Below are 12586 nucleotides of genomic sequence, written 5' to 3' on the forward strand. Positions count from 1 at the left end.
TTTGCTGAGAGTTAATCCAATTCCCAAAGTCCCAGAGGAAGGTTATCTGTCGACACCTGATTATATTAAATATCTCTATTTTTACAAACACAACATATATAGACGATAATGGGTCCTCCCATAGCATATCCAGACTATATTGAATCAGAGTATCCGGCAAATCTAGCTCTCAAGCAAGTTCAAATCATCTTCAGACATGGTCTGTCTCCTCTCGTTGCTCATCATATTCATCAGCTACCAGCTACTAACCAGCTCTTTGCTGCTCTCAGGCGAACGCACCGCAGTCCACAGATCAACCCAGCAATGGGAAAAATGGAACTTCCCAATTTTCTGGCCATTATGCGACTCTTCTCGTTTCTCATTAACCGGAATCGTCAACCCGGCAGCTAAACCACATCCCGTCTCGGCATTCCCATACGAGCGTGAAATCGAGACTCTGACAGACGAGACTCCTAGTCCACTATTCACTAATGCGGGAAAAGACGGACTGTGCTTGGAAGGACAACTGACTGATAAAGGCAGGCTAAGTGGGTATAGGCTTGGTGAGCAGTTGCGAGCATTGTATATCGATCGATTAGGTGAGCTTATTTTTGTATTTTTGCTCTATGTCAGTTGATAGCGGAGCTGATAAGTTTAGGATTTTTACCAAAGACGTTTACTGATCAGTCGGAAGTGTACTTACGGTACGTGCACTTGCCCATTGATATTTCCTAATTAGACAAACTGATTTAGAGATATAGAACAACGAGTATAGTTCGCTCCCGCGAGACGCTACAGCAAGTCTTTGCAGGTCTCTACCCTTTCTCAAGCGCTTCGCAGCCTCCAAAAATCCTCGAACGCCTGCCTTTTGAAGAAGATCTCTATCCGACTTCTCACATCTGCCCACGACTTCGAGAGCTTCGCTCTCAATTCGTTGATGCTGCAGCTTCTAAATGGGATCCGCAACTCGAATCGCCGGCTCACAAATTAAAGACTATCCTATCGGGAGACGGAATCACTGTCGGTAAAGCGGCCGGAAAAGACGGCGCTTGGGCTATTGTGGATACGTATGCTTCAGCTTTGGCCCATAATATCAAAACCCCAGCTTGCTTCGCCGACAAGGAGGCCGTGAATCTTCTCGCGCGAGCATCAATCGATACCGAATTCGTAGGCTACGAACAAAACTCTGAAATGAAAAAGCTAGGAATGGGCAAATTCTTTTACGAAGTGTTAAAGCGTATGACGATAGGGGACGTCGTGCGTGGCCAAAACGACGCTGAGATTGCAAAAATGTTGAAGAAGGATTCGATTAAGTATAGAAAGACGCCTAAGTTAGCTTTATATGCCGCTCATGACTCTAGTATTGGAGCGATATTGGCTACAATGGGCGTTTTGGAGCGTAAGTGGATTAATTTCACTACCCATATTATCTTTGAGCATTTTGAAGACGTATCGTCGTCTGAGAAACAAGGCTGGTCATTAGGTAGAAAGCAACCTGAGCAATATGTGCGCGTGAAATATAACGGAAAACCAGTCTCGTTACCGGCATGTGCGGCAGAAGATAAGCATATGCTGCAAGATGCGACGATGTGTAGCATGGCTGCGTTTAAAGAGTTTGTGAAGAGTGTTGCTCCTGTTGATTATTCTGCTGAATGTGCCGCGAATATAGGAGTTGCTGCGCCGGCTGCGGAGATTGCTTTTGCGAAAGGAGAGTAATAGTTTTTACCACTCTTTAAGAGGAAGCTGATGCAGTTCTTTATCAATTATATCAATTATGATCTCTCGATTGCAAAGTTAAAATATTGAATTTTCTGGATGGAAAATCTCACCATTCCAACTACTATTTACAAACCGATTATACACAATTTACGAACCGATTCCACAATCTCGCCAGAATGCGGCGTACCTTCAGGATCGCCAATATCAGTGAATCGAGTCATTTTGAATTGAACAGACTATATTGTATCCATTGATGGAGATAGATGACTGATTATATATAAAGTAGACGGCAGCCAACCCAATGTAGCATATTAAGGTTACGAGTAAACCGCTAGACGGGGATCATATCGCCCTTGTATAACATATATCTGCCGCATAGCAATTGGACATACTTGCTTAGCATCCTCGATTATCTCGGGAAATTGATCATTATGTACTTTATCATTGGGCGTGGTTAAGCAATTTCCTGTTCAGGTGCTTCTGATATCATCAAACCTTCCGGCCAGCTCATATCTGAACATCAACATTAACATGACCCTAGGCCCACATCTATATTTCAACGACTGGGCGGATGAATGCATTTGAAAGGCTCTTCAGATGTGAAGGCGATCTCTACAAGCATTGCAGAAACACAAGTTGCCACGAGTGGTGTGAACGCTGCTCGCGTGTTTTCATTTATCTTCGGCAAAGGATTCACATCTTCGACATTCTAATGCGCATAATATCTGTTTACAATGTTTGCCATCTCTGGATTCCAGGAGTAGGAGCAGCCTAGAAGCTAGCCCATCTGATAGAAGTTCTTCACTATTGCGCAGATTGTGGCTTCTACGGCAGCTCTCAGAAGCAGCTCCAGGAGCATCGAATTAGCAGCATTACCTTTGTGTCAATTGCGGCGAAACCTTTATGAAAGAAAAAAATCCAAGAATTTTATCATAATAATTACGTGGAGGCAGCTCTTTAATTGACATAACTGAAACTTGTAGCACCAGCAGAAGCATCAATCTCGAACTATGAAATGCATCGGCTGTTCCCAATTATTCAAATCATTTTCTGGAGTGTTAATATACCTAGAATCCAATGACTGCCAATCAGGAGTTACCGAGGTGTTTATTTATAGCGTTGCCCGAGTATTTTAGTAAACCGGCTTTATATTGATCATGACAGTACATTTAGACCCTGGTTATATATCTGTCCAAATTGTGGCAAGGACTTCCCGAAGCTTTCGGCTCTCTACCAGCATGTAGAAGATAATACTCTCTGCTCATATCTTGATAGAGGACACGGTTGCCTGGCCAAGCCAGAAAAGCATTTTCGTGGGATCCCTTTGTGATCTCCTCCACCACCAGGACTGTTTGGTTTAGTATTTTTGGTTCACTAGTATCTATTGGTCAAGGACATGTGTTGGTATTTCGAGTTTTTTTTTGCTAGTGTATTTGACAAGTCAAATAGATGGCAGCGAACCAACTAACCATTGACAAGAAGCTTTATCAATTTGCTCTTGTTTCAATACAAGCCTCTTTCGGAGCCTGGGTTATTTCCGTCGCACCTAGGCTACCGAACAATCTGCTTCGAGGAGTGGCTGACTCTCTCGGACGTAAAAGGCGTAAGAATTCAAAGATTAAAAGGCGCGCATAGTATACAGGTGTCAAGTCTAGATTTACGATATCCAGCGCTGTGAAAAAGATCACTCTATAAGCAAAAACCGAAATATATACTTTTGGTTCTGCTTTGCATTGCGAGCCAATTTTGAGAAGCGCAGAAGACAGAAAATAATAGAAAGGGGTTGTAGTTTTGCACGCCGATTGTAATCACAAAGAATGAGATGCAGATCAGGCAGGTCCAGATAGATATCATCATAAGCATATAAGTAATAGGGCGGCTAGGATGACTGAGAAGGCCGACACAGGGTATCAGAACGACGGGGAGACTGTAACTCTCTCGGTGCCTTCATTACTCTCATCATTGCAAACCCAGTCCCTACTAAACCGCAACAACTGATTATGCGCAGGTTGCGCAGAATGCTGGATATACTGAATACACGGACGACAGTACACCTTATTTGTAATATTAGCAGCTTACAAATCAGCAGCTTACAAATAGTGGAATCTGGCATAATTGAGGCCATTTTACATATATATTCGCAATGTATATTGGGCAGTAGTATATTGTGAATACAATTTCTTTTTTCCCCTATTGTTGTATTTCTTGCAGTTGTTGAAAGCTGCTTCGTCATCAATGAGCGCTGGACGTTTAGTGCTTCCTGGAGCCAAGTTATTTTACACAGTTGAAGGTTCAGGAACTCCTATTCTACTTATCCACGGCTGGACATCTGATCAGAATGATTGGTCAATTCAGATTCCTCTCCTCATATCCCTCGGGTTCTCTGTGATTGCTTTCGATCATCGCGGCCACGGACATAGTACTGTCGACGCTGATTCTACTTCTTTCGATCCTCCAACATTGGCAAAGGACGCAGTAGAACTGCTCACACATCTTGGCATCGGTCGCGGAAATGAAGCAATTATTATGGGCCACAGTCTCGGCGGTTTGGTAGCCAACGAGATTTGCTTTAGATATCCAGAGTACGTTCGCGGCGTCGTGCTAGTGGATCCAGCTTACGAAATGCCAGTTAAAGATCTCGATTATGTGACTCAGCTCTTAACTAAAGATATTGAGAATTGTCCACTGGCAGCGAGTAATTTTCTGGATTCAGATAATATCTTCCCTCCACAAACACCAGTATGGTTGAGGCCTTGGCTCAAACGGAAGATCTTGGGAGATGATCCGCGTGTCGTGGCTTCCACTTTCATGCAAATGGCATCTTATCTAGGACAATCTGAGTCGGAATACTTGAAAAAGACAAAGAAGAGGGATTTTCCAAGACTTGTGACCTGCGCACTTGAGACTAGTGTTGATATCGAGCGGCAGGCTGGACTTGACAATTCGTTTGATAGAGTAGAGCTAATCCCCGCCGGTCATTTCCATTTTATAGTGGAAGCCGACAGGTTTAATGCTATACTGCAAGATTGGCTCCGCCAAAATGGGTTTATAGGCAGTGTCTGAGAGACTCAACTCATACAAATGATGTATGTCTTGGTGCTTTTTCGATTCTGGATCTGTATTTCGAGCTCATCAGAACAGCAAATCTTTATCAACGCATCAGCATGCTGCTATAAATGTTTCTATTGATATTAGTAGAGTCTAGAAAGCCAAATCAGACCATAGATATCTTGTATTTACGCGACGCGTTCGAAGCTGGGAAGTAGCACCACTTTCTGCTCATTTGCGCATATTTCATTCACAAGATCTTATATACTATGAATAGAGTATATTTTACACAGCAAGTTAATAGACCATTGACTGTAAAAATACAGCGGATTAGCATAAGTAGCTAAACGCAATGTACATCTGCTTATACAGCCAATAAGACCTCGAGTATTTCAGCCAATAAAAGCAAAGCCAAACCCGATTCGCAAAGCCGCAGCATAACCGTCGCGTCTCCGAGTGCGCCCGACTTCGAGAAAAAGATACAAGCAGAGACCAAGACAGTTTAAAAGACTTGATATATTTCTTTGTTCTCTTTTGTATATACTCACACAGATAGAAGCAATGTCCAGCGTTCTGAGAGAGTTCTTCGAGGCCATTGTGCCTGTTATCAAGGCCGAGGAGCCTGAAGTATGTATATTCTTTAATTGCTGCGTCTGATTCCATGATCATTTCGGGATGGTATTTCTGTTGTTGAAGGATGCCATGTGAGTAAGGAGATAATGCAGAACAAAGGACAGGAAGAAGATGAAGAAGAAGCTATGACAGGGATAAAATGATGAGTGGAACAAGGATATGCAGAGATGAATTAATATCTGGTTTACATGCTCGAGCAAATAAGTTCAACCACAATTAACTATCGACAGTGAGCACGCGCCGACAAAAGGCTGCTTCTCAGAAAGAGCATGAACCTGGTGCAAAGATGAAGATATCCCGAGAATGTGAGAGTGTGAGAATGTGAAAAAGTGATTGATTAAAGACATGGGCTAGATCTGGATTACACGCATCTCGAATTGATCATGGAATAAATCTTCGAAATTTGCCAGTGAACTAGTACTAACTTACTATAGGAGGAGGAAGAGGCTGTTGAGGAAGTTGAGGAGGAAGAAGAAGAAGAGGAAGAGGAGGATCCCGAGGATACCATGCCTGCCATTCAAGAGGGTATGTATCTCAATTCTATTAACAAAACAGAATCATCAAGAATTTAACAATTTTGAATTATAGAGTGCGCCGAGAAGGCCTGCCACTCTGCCAAACACCATTATGAGGAGTGTGTCGAGCGTGTTACTGCTGCTCAGGAGGAGGAAGATTATGCTGAGCGCGAGTACAAAGAGAGTATGTTTTCCCCCATACTTTGAATTTAGATAAGGGATCTTTTACTGACTGGTTTCTCACTATCTAGACTGTGTTGAAGAATTGTACGTTACATAAAATTAGTTATAGTAGAAAGGGTTCAAGAGAAAGCTAACACTGATCGTTTAGTCTACATCTGTCTCACTGCGTGAACGACTGCGCCACCGGCAAGATCTTTGCGACTCTGAAATAAAGCATTTAAAATATTCGAAAAATTATAATGGGCGCAGTTAATTTAGAGATGAATTTTTTGTTTTTTTATTTCAGTATTGTCAATGTGAGTCACCGTGAAGTAAGAGTTGCATATTGGAAGAATTCGCAAGAAAAAAAAAGGTTTTAAAGAATGAAAAGTGATTCTGGATAGTATGCGGTTGATTGTCTATTTATTCTTCGAAATTGCGCTCTTGATATTTTATCAAGGTAATTTATTTCACAATTGTATTCTTGAGGATAACATTGTACACCAGTGGAAAGGAGAAACGGCCGTTGACTGGATTCTATCGAGATTGTTTAAAGTCCTTTTTTTTTAGTAGATTTCTGAATTTGGGAAGGACATGAAATATATATAATCAAATATTTCTGATTGCTATAATCCAACAATACGTAGAACTAACTGCCTTTGATATGTATAATCAATCTGGGGGCACTGAACTAAACCAACAAGGTTTTTTGAAAGTATATTTAGATTAGAATGAATCAATAGCTGAGCACATAGTCATTGAGTATTGGTATAAAATATTTTATAGAGTAAATAAACGATGAATAACAGATATTTGATATTGAACACACCAAATGTAAGAAAAGTATTAGAAAACGAGAGGTAAATAAATGACCGAAAGCGGTACAGTGACAACGGGACGCAAGCGGCAGGCGTCGTTTGCCCCTTGGTAGCATACATCTCGATTTACTCTATTCTTTCAATTACGCTTACTGTAGAATTATTCTCTCTTTTACTTTTGCTATTACTTTTGCTTTCTATTTTTTTTTCTTTGAAAGTGTATATTATTATTGGATATAGCCTTTATTGCAAGTCTTATTCTCACGTGTGCTCGTGCCAGTGACTTCGGATCAATTCCTCTTCTTCATCGTCTCCTATCACAGCTTCCCTTCAGTTGCCTCAATTACAGTCAGTTGCAATCAATTACAGTCAGTTATAGTCAAATACAGTAATTGGCCATGGCCGCCGACCGCCGGCATTCACGCGCCAACCGCGTCTCGCTCTACGACATCTCTCCAGACTTTCTCCTCCCAAACCCGGCTCTCGTCCCGCGGCCTTCTCATCAAAGCAATATCTACACAGACGCGATGTCATCGTCTCCAAATAATAAATCTACACTCGACGGATCTCCCTCCTCACGCTCATCGCGGTCTCCTTCGCCACGTCCTATAGCACCACGACGAGGGCGTACTCATGGGCGAAATGCGCGTCCTGCTTCATTCGTGTTTCCACCGCCACCTTCGATCGCCATATCTGCGGCTGCTCCCTACAAGCCCAGCATGTTTTCCTCATCTCGTGAGTCATTGGAAACTACAGCTATTGACGAGAACAGCACGCAAATGAGCGAAGCAAGAGCTCCATCGCCAATTCGGTTCAGCGTAAGACCGAAGACTGGGAACTTACCTGATCCGTTTGTGACATCATCTCTCGAGGCTGATTTTAACAGGGTCGGAGAGTTGGATGATGATGGTAGTTCACATAGTCGTCAGAACAGTGCAAAATATTTAGCCGATAATATCACGCCTCCGGAGAGTGTTGCTGGGTCGTTTAATGATGGCGGTTTGAGTACTTCTCCTGCCGCGCAGTTGGCAGTTAGTACACCGCCGAGATCTTCTTCGCCTGTCAAGGTTGGAAGTAAAAAGCCGTTTAATTTTCAATCTACAATTGCATCTCGGTCGCCTGTCAACAAGCCTGTGAGTTTCCCTGGATGTTTTTAAAATACGCGATTCACATATTGACTGAGTTCTTATAGAATCAACGTCGTGGCCACAAATATAAGCACTCTTCTGTGTCTATGAATTTCTTTCTTGAACCGCCGCCTAGACCACCACCAGTCTTACCCTCTCATTTTCCTATTCCTACAGTGAGTTCCAGGAGATAATTTGCTTATCTGTATTTTTGGCTAATCAAGGGCGACAGTACACCGAAACAATACATAGTATGTCGCAAGACCAAAAGACACAGCTCATATGGTGTGGTATACATTTCATGATCGGTGTCCAACTCTGGCTTATAAGCTACGAATCAACAGTCTTGATGTCTCTTTCACATGTGATTTGCTATGACGCGTTTTCTGCCATAGTATCTGTTTTAGCCGACGTTCTTTCCAATTTCGACGTTTGGAAGACAAGTAGCGTGCGTCATCCGTTCGGATTGCAGCGTACAGAGATCCTAGCCGGTTTTGCGAGCTCAGTAGGCTTACTTTTTATGGGCATTGATATCGGCTCCCATTTATGTGAGAATTTTGTAAAGAATGTGATTTCCGAGTCTGTACCGCATGATCATGAGGCAGAGCGGTTTTTTGCGCGAGGAAGCTCATTCGCGATTATTATCTCGCTCGCGGCGACCATTATTTCGTCTATTGTGTTTAAGAACCACGAGAGAGTTGGTACTGCAGTTCAGTTTACTTATATCCGCAGATTACCATATGGATTGAATAATCCGCTCTATCTCATTACTATCTTTTCGTTTTTGACTATGTTGACTATGCCATCTTGGTCATCAGAGACGTATTTTGGAAAAATTGACGCGGTGTTGTCGATTGGAATAGCCGTCGTCATGTGTTTTGTCGGGTGGATGACGGCGCTGACCCTAGGCCGGATGCTACTCATGGGCTTCAATCCTCGTTGTCAACAACTTATTACCAAACGCATACAGTCTGACGCCGATATTTCGTCAATTGAGGAAATTCGAATGTGGCAGGTCCATTACGGACTATGTATTATTAATATCCGATTGCGCGTTCGTGGGAGTGCCGCTAATGACAACCAGATTCGCGCGAATGTGAATACTATTGTTGGACAAGTATTAAAAGCCAATATGGGTGCACTGGCACAAAACAGTAATGATGAACTTTTGAGTAATAACACTTCTAATGGAGATGAAAAGAGTCGAGCTTTGGCGACGAGCGTGGACAGAGGTTCTACAGTCAACGCAGTTAAAGTTCACGGACGGACTGGCGTTCAGTGGGAAAGTACTATAGATATCGAGAGAGCTGGTTATAGTTGATTTAAAAGTTGAGAGTTCATGCGTCCTGTGTATTTTTTTTCCGGATGCTGCTATAACTTTGTGAGATAATTGGTTAGGAGATTTGTTTGCATTGGATTTTTGGTATTTATTGAGCGAGCATCTGCATTACTTTGGAAGTTGATTTATACTCTTGATGAGTGAGATCTAAACATGTTATTAATACCTTATATAAGAACTTTCAAACAACCTTCCATCCGAGCCGTCTAAGCAAATAGTACCGTCGCTTCCGGTGCGGCGTAGAACACTCAATTTAGAATGACGTCGTGAACCATCTTAGCTTGAAGAATAGATCTACGACAGCAGCCTTAGTTACTACAGCGATTCTTTTACTACAGAGATTCTTCACCTCTTGGAAACATAGATCTGTACCGCTTTTAATATCTTTAAGATATCTCATTCATGGACTCTGAAGGACGGCGGATAATCGTGTGGACCGGCGCCACCGCTGGCCTGGGATCAATAGCTATCGAACAGCTACTAATGTCGGCTGCTCGCAGCTCCAGCCATCCGCAAATTCATTTACATCCAGACTTCCGCCATGAGCTCCCTGTTCGAAATTCTCTAGCTACGTACTTACGAGATGTTTCGCCGGTAGGACGACGAAGGTCATCTGATGAAGTTCCACCTGGCTTCGGCGCCAGATCTGGGTCACGCGAACGGCGTGATTCTGTGTCGTCGAATAACAGTATGGCTGCAAGTTTGGCACCAATTCCAGAGACGCCGTCGCTGCATTTGGTTCTAATATTGAGGGACCAGAATAGCGAGAATTCAATTGAGGCCGTGGCGAGATTTAAGCAAATGGCTGCTCACAGTAATTCGGTCATTGAAACATTTGGTTAGTTATATCTTCAGCTCTGTTATTGGAGAATCAACTAATACGCTATAGAATGCGATCTATCTTCATTCAGAGCAGTCCGAGAACTTACAAGTAAACTATTGACCGCGTACGATGGAATCTCAACACTGGTTCTCGGCGCAGATATAGCATGCTGGGGCCCGCCTTCGTATACTGATATCGATCGTACTGAGATGGGTCTCACGGTGAACCATTTTTCTCAGTGGCTCCTATTAGCAAAGTTAGCTCAGAAAATAAAATATCGCGTGGCATTCATCGGTTCTAGCTCATACAAAAATGCTGGTGTGTACTTTGTTTATTGAATGAGTTGAAATTGGTGCTAATTGAGAGTAGATCTCACAGATATGCTCATCGCTGCCCGAAGAAAAAATTCTGCTACGTACCCAGTTGCTATTCCATATTCATCCACCAAAGCTGTTCAAGCTCTCTGCTTCGACGGCTGGGTAAAGCATTTCAAGAATACGACTGTTGATGTTTTGATCTGTACACCGGGAACAATTCCACCTGAACAGCTTCAAAGAAGACGAGCCTCATCTCTTGTTTCTAACATTGCGGAAAAAGTTGGGATTAAAAATACTCCTGAAACATGTATGTTTGATGTATTTCACTAACTTCACTTTGTCAGGCTTACTAATATATGTTTGCTGTCTAGCTGCAGATGTAATTGCTCATACAGCAATATCATCGGCCTTCGAAGGCATGTCTGGAGCTTGCATCAACAAGCATCTCAAGCCTGTCAAGCTAGACTTTAGGTACCTGCGCACTGATTCACCAGATATAATAAAAATTGAAGCGCAAGCTTCGCGTATCCTTCATCCATCCAGTTTGCGCGCCGACAACGATATTCCTCTTTCTGCCTGCGAAATAACATCAGCATCTCCTGAAACACAAGTTCCAGTATTTATTAGCGACACTATCGAAATTTGGAAACAGCTCGAGCAGTCGACGCCTGAAGATCGAGAACGGGAGCGTATTGCTTATTGGAATTGGACCTGTATGTTGACGAAACAGTTTGAGCTTATGGCTGATCCGGATAAAGAGTTGCGCTGAAGGCCCTTTTTTTTTCAACTTGATTTCTTTGTTTTACATGTGTTTCCGGTGTATTAGGAGTTACAATGTCTTTATATACATTAATTTTACCTACTATAAATGAAACAACTATATAGAATATGCAAGTCTATCCTTCCAATACTGTGATTTTATACAAGATGCAATGTCCTCCCATTTATATGTACACCCAAGGATCTTCTCTCTAGCATTTACAAACTCGTCAATCTCACTGTCGATCTCAAGAATTTCCCCTTCTTTGACGGTAAAAGCCACTGCGGGTGGACCGTTTTCTTGGAGTAGGAATTTATGAATGAATTTAGGAGTTGAACCAAATGTCCATTTCCATGTCTATATAATAAGTTAATTGAGAGTAATATAGAAATAGTTAGAAAAAAAATACTTTTAATTCATCCATTCGAGAATTGACCTCTGCCGCTTCATCTGGCAGTAGCGTACTTTCATTCAAATACCGAAGTTTAAAAGATTGCTCTTTCCCGTCAGTATATTTCTCTCTAAACAGTTTGATTGCAGAGGAGATAAATTCATCATTTGTAACGCCGACATTCGCAACCGGGGATTTGACACTCTGTACACCAGGTCCGTCAACTGTCTGCAAATTACTAAACGCTGACTTTGAATGCAATAATTCGGACAATACGTGTAGTTCACTATTTAGCAACATAGTCCCATGATGATAAGCTTTTCCTCGTTGCAGCTTATATGCCGAACCACTTACTTTCTTGCCATCAGCATTGATAATGTCATGCCGTTCATTTATCGATAACTGCGCTTGATTTTGTAGTGCCTCGCATATAGCCAATGCATGCTCGTCGCGATCAAAATGTGAATTAGGCATCATCACGCAGTAATTGACATTTCCCAAATCATGAAATACCGCACCGCCGCCTGATTTTCGTCGAATTAGAGGGATAGAATGGGCTCGCAACGCAGAGACCACTGTTTCGCGATATGGATTTTGATTGCGACCAATGACAACACAAGGCGAATTCGTGTAAAGAAGCAGGTACTTTGAGTATATCTGTGAATTATCTGAGGATGTGTACGATTGATATTTTTTGAATAAATAGTCCTCGAATGAGAGATTGAAGTATGGGGAGTGTGAGTTGGAGACGAAGACGTTTAGGTCGTAATTATTCTTTTTTTGACTGCTGAAATGCCGCGATGAGACCCGACTAAGAAAAGGAGAAAAATTGGCAGCACTAAGAGTGCGCTTGCAATGCAAAAGACTCATAATGAACTATTAATCATGCTGAACTTCTCTATATATAATGTCAGAGGGCTTCGGTAGATTCAAGAATATCAGATGGGAGTTAAGC

General features: G+C 42.3%; 6 protein-coding genes across 6 annotated transcripts; 5 read left to right on the forward strand and 1 right to left on the reverse strand.

The window, feature by feature from the left end:
- Nucleotides 1-2: 2 nt before the first annotated feature.
- Nucleotides 3-1982, forward strand: V2V93DRAFT_90144 (histidine phosphatase superfamily). Its single transcript, XM_066912821.1, has 4 exons — nucleotides 3-199; nucleotides 270-578; nucleotides 638-683; nucleotides 741-1982. Exons 1-4 carry the CDS (start codon nucleotides 109-111, stop codon nucleotides 1693-1695), a joined length of 1401 nt encoding a protein of 466 aa, XP_066763452.1. The 5' UTR covers nucleotides 3-108; the 3' UTR covers nucleotides 1696-1982.
- Nucleotides 1983-3747: 1765 nt separating this feature from the next.
- Nucleotides 3748-5152, forward strand: V2V93DRAFT_90148 (Alpha/Beta hydrolase protein). The gene has a single exon (XM_066912822.1). The coding sequence runs from the start codon at nucleotides 3934-3936 to the stop codon at nucleotides 4759-4761; it is 828 nt and encodes a 275-aa protein (XP_066763453.1). The 5' UTR covers nucleotides 3748-3933; the 3' UTR covers nucleotides 4762-5152.
- A 155-nt stretch (nucleotides 5153-5307) lies between these two features.
- V2V93DRAFT_382559 (ubiquinol-cytochrome C reductase hinge domain-containing protein) lies at nucleotides 5308-6289 on the forward strand (the record flags this gene model as incomplete). Its single annotated transcript, XM_066912156.1, has 5 exons — nucleotides 5308-5373; nucleotides 5814-5904; nucleotides 5968-6078; nucleotides 6146-6161; nucleotides 6226-6289. 5 exons carry the CDS (start codon nucleotides 5308-5310, stop codon nucleotides 6287-6289), a joined length of 348 nt encoding a protein of 115 aa, XP_066763454.1.
- Nucleotides 6290-6989: 700 nt separating this feature from the next.
- Nucleotides 6990-9534, forward strand: V2V93DRAFT_375366 (cation efflux family-domain-containing protein). Its single transcript, XM_066911480.1, has 4 exons — nucleotides 6990-7093; nucleotides 7155-8007; nucleotides 8067-8177; nucleotides 8234-9534. The coding sequence occupies exons 2-4, from the start codon at nucleotides 7273-7275 to the stop codon at nucleotides 9320-9322; spliced, it is 1935 nt and encodes a 644-aa protein (XP_066763455.1). The 5' UTR covers nucleotides 6990-7093; nucleotides 7155-7272; the 3' UTR covers nucleotides 9323-9534.
- Nucleotides 9535-9602: 68 nt separating this feature from the next.
- On the forward strand, nucleotides 9603-11342 carry V2V93DRAFT_375369 (uncharacterized protein). Its single transcript, XM_066911481.1, has 4 exons — nucleotides 9603-10178; nucleotides 10230-10481; nucleotides 10533-10787; nucleotides 10852-11342. The coding sequence occupies exons 1-4, from the start codon at nucleotides 9743-9745 to the stop codon at nucleotides 11247-11249; spliced, it is 1341 nt and encodes a 446-aa protein (XP_066763456.1). The 5' UTR covers nucleotides 9603-9742; the 3' UTR covers nucleotides 11250-11342.
- Nucleotides 11288-12572, reverse strand: V2V93DRAFT_375374 (uncharacterized protein). Its single transcript, XM_066911482.1, has 2 exons — nucleotides 11650-12572; nucleotides 11288-11597 (listed from the first exon to the last, which is right to left on the reverse strand). The coding sequence occupies exons 1-2, from the start codon at nucleotides 12499-12501 to the stop codon at nucleotides 11358-11360; spliced, it is 1092 nt and encodes a 363-aa protein (XP_066763457.1). The 5' UTR covers nucleotides 12502-12572; the 3' UTR covers nucleotides 11288-11357.
- Nucleotides 12573-12586: the final 14 nt, after the last annotated feature.

Source organism: Kockiozyma suomiensis, assembly GCF_038497685.1.
Source record: "Kockiozyma suomiensis strain NRRL Y-17356 unplaced genomic scaffold V2V93scaffold_16, whole genome shotgun sequence".
Lineage (NCBI taxonomy): Eukaryota > Fungi > Ascomycota > Lipomycetes > Lipomycetales > Lipomycetaceae > Kockiozyma > Kockiozyma suomiensis.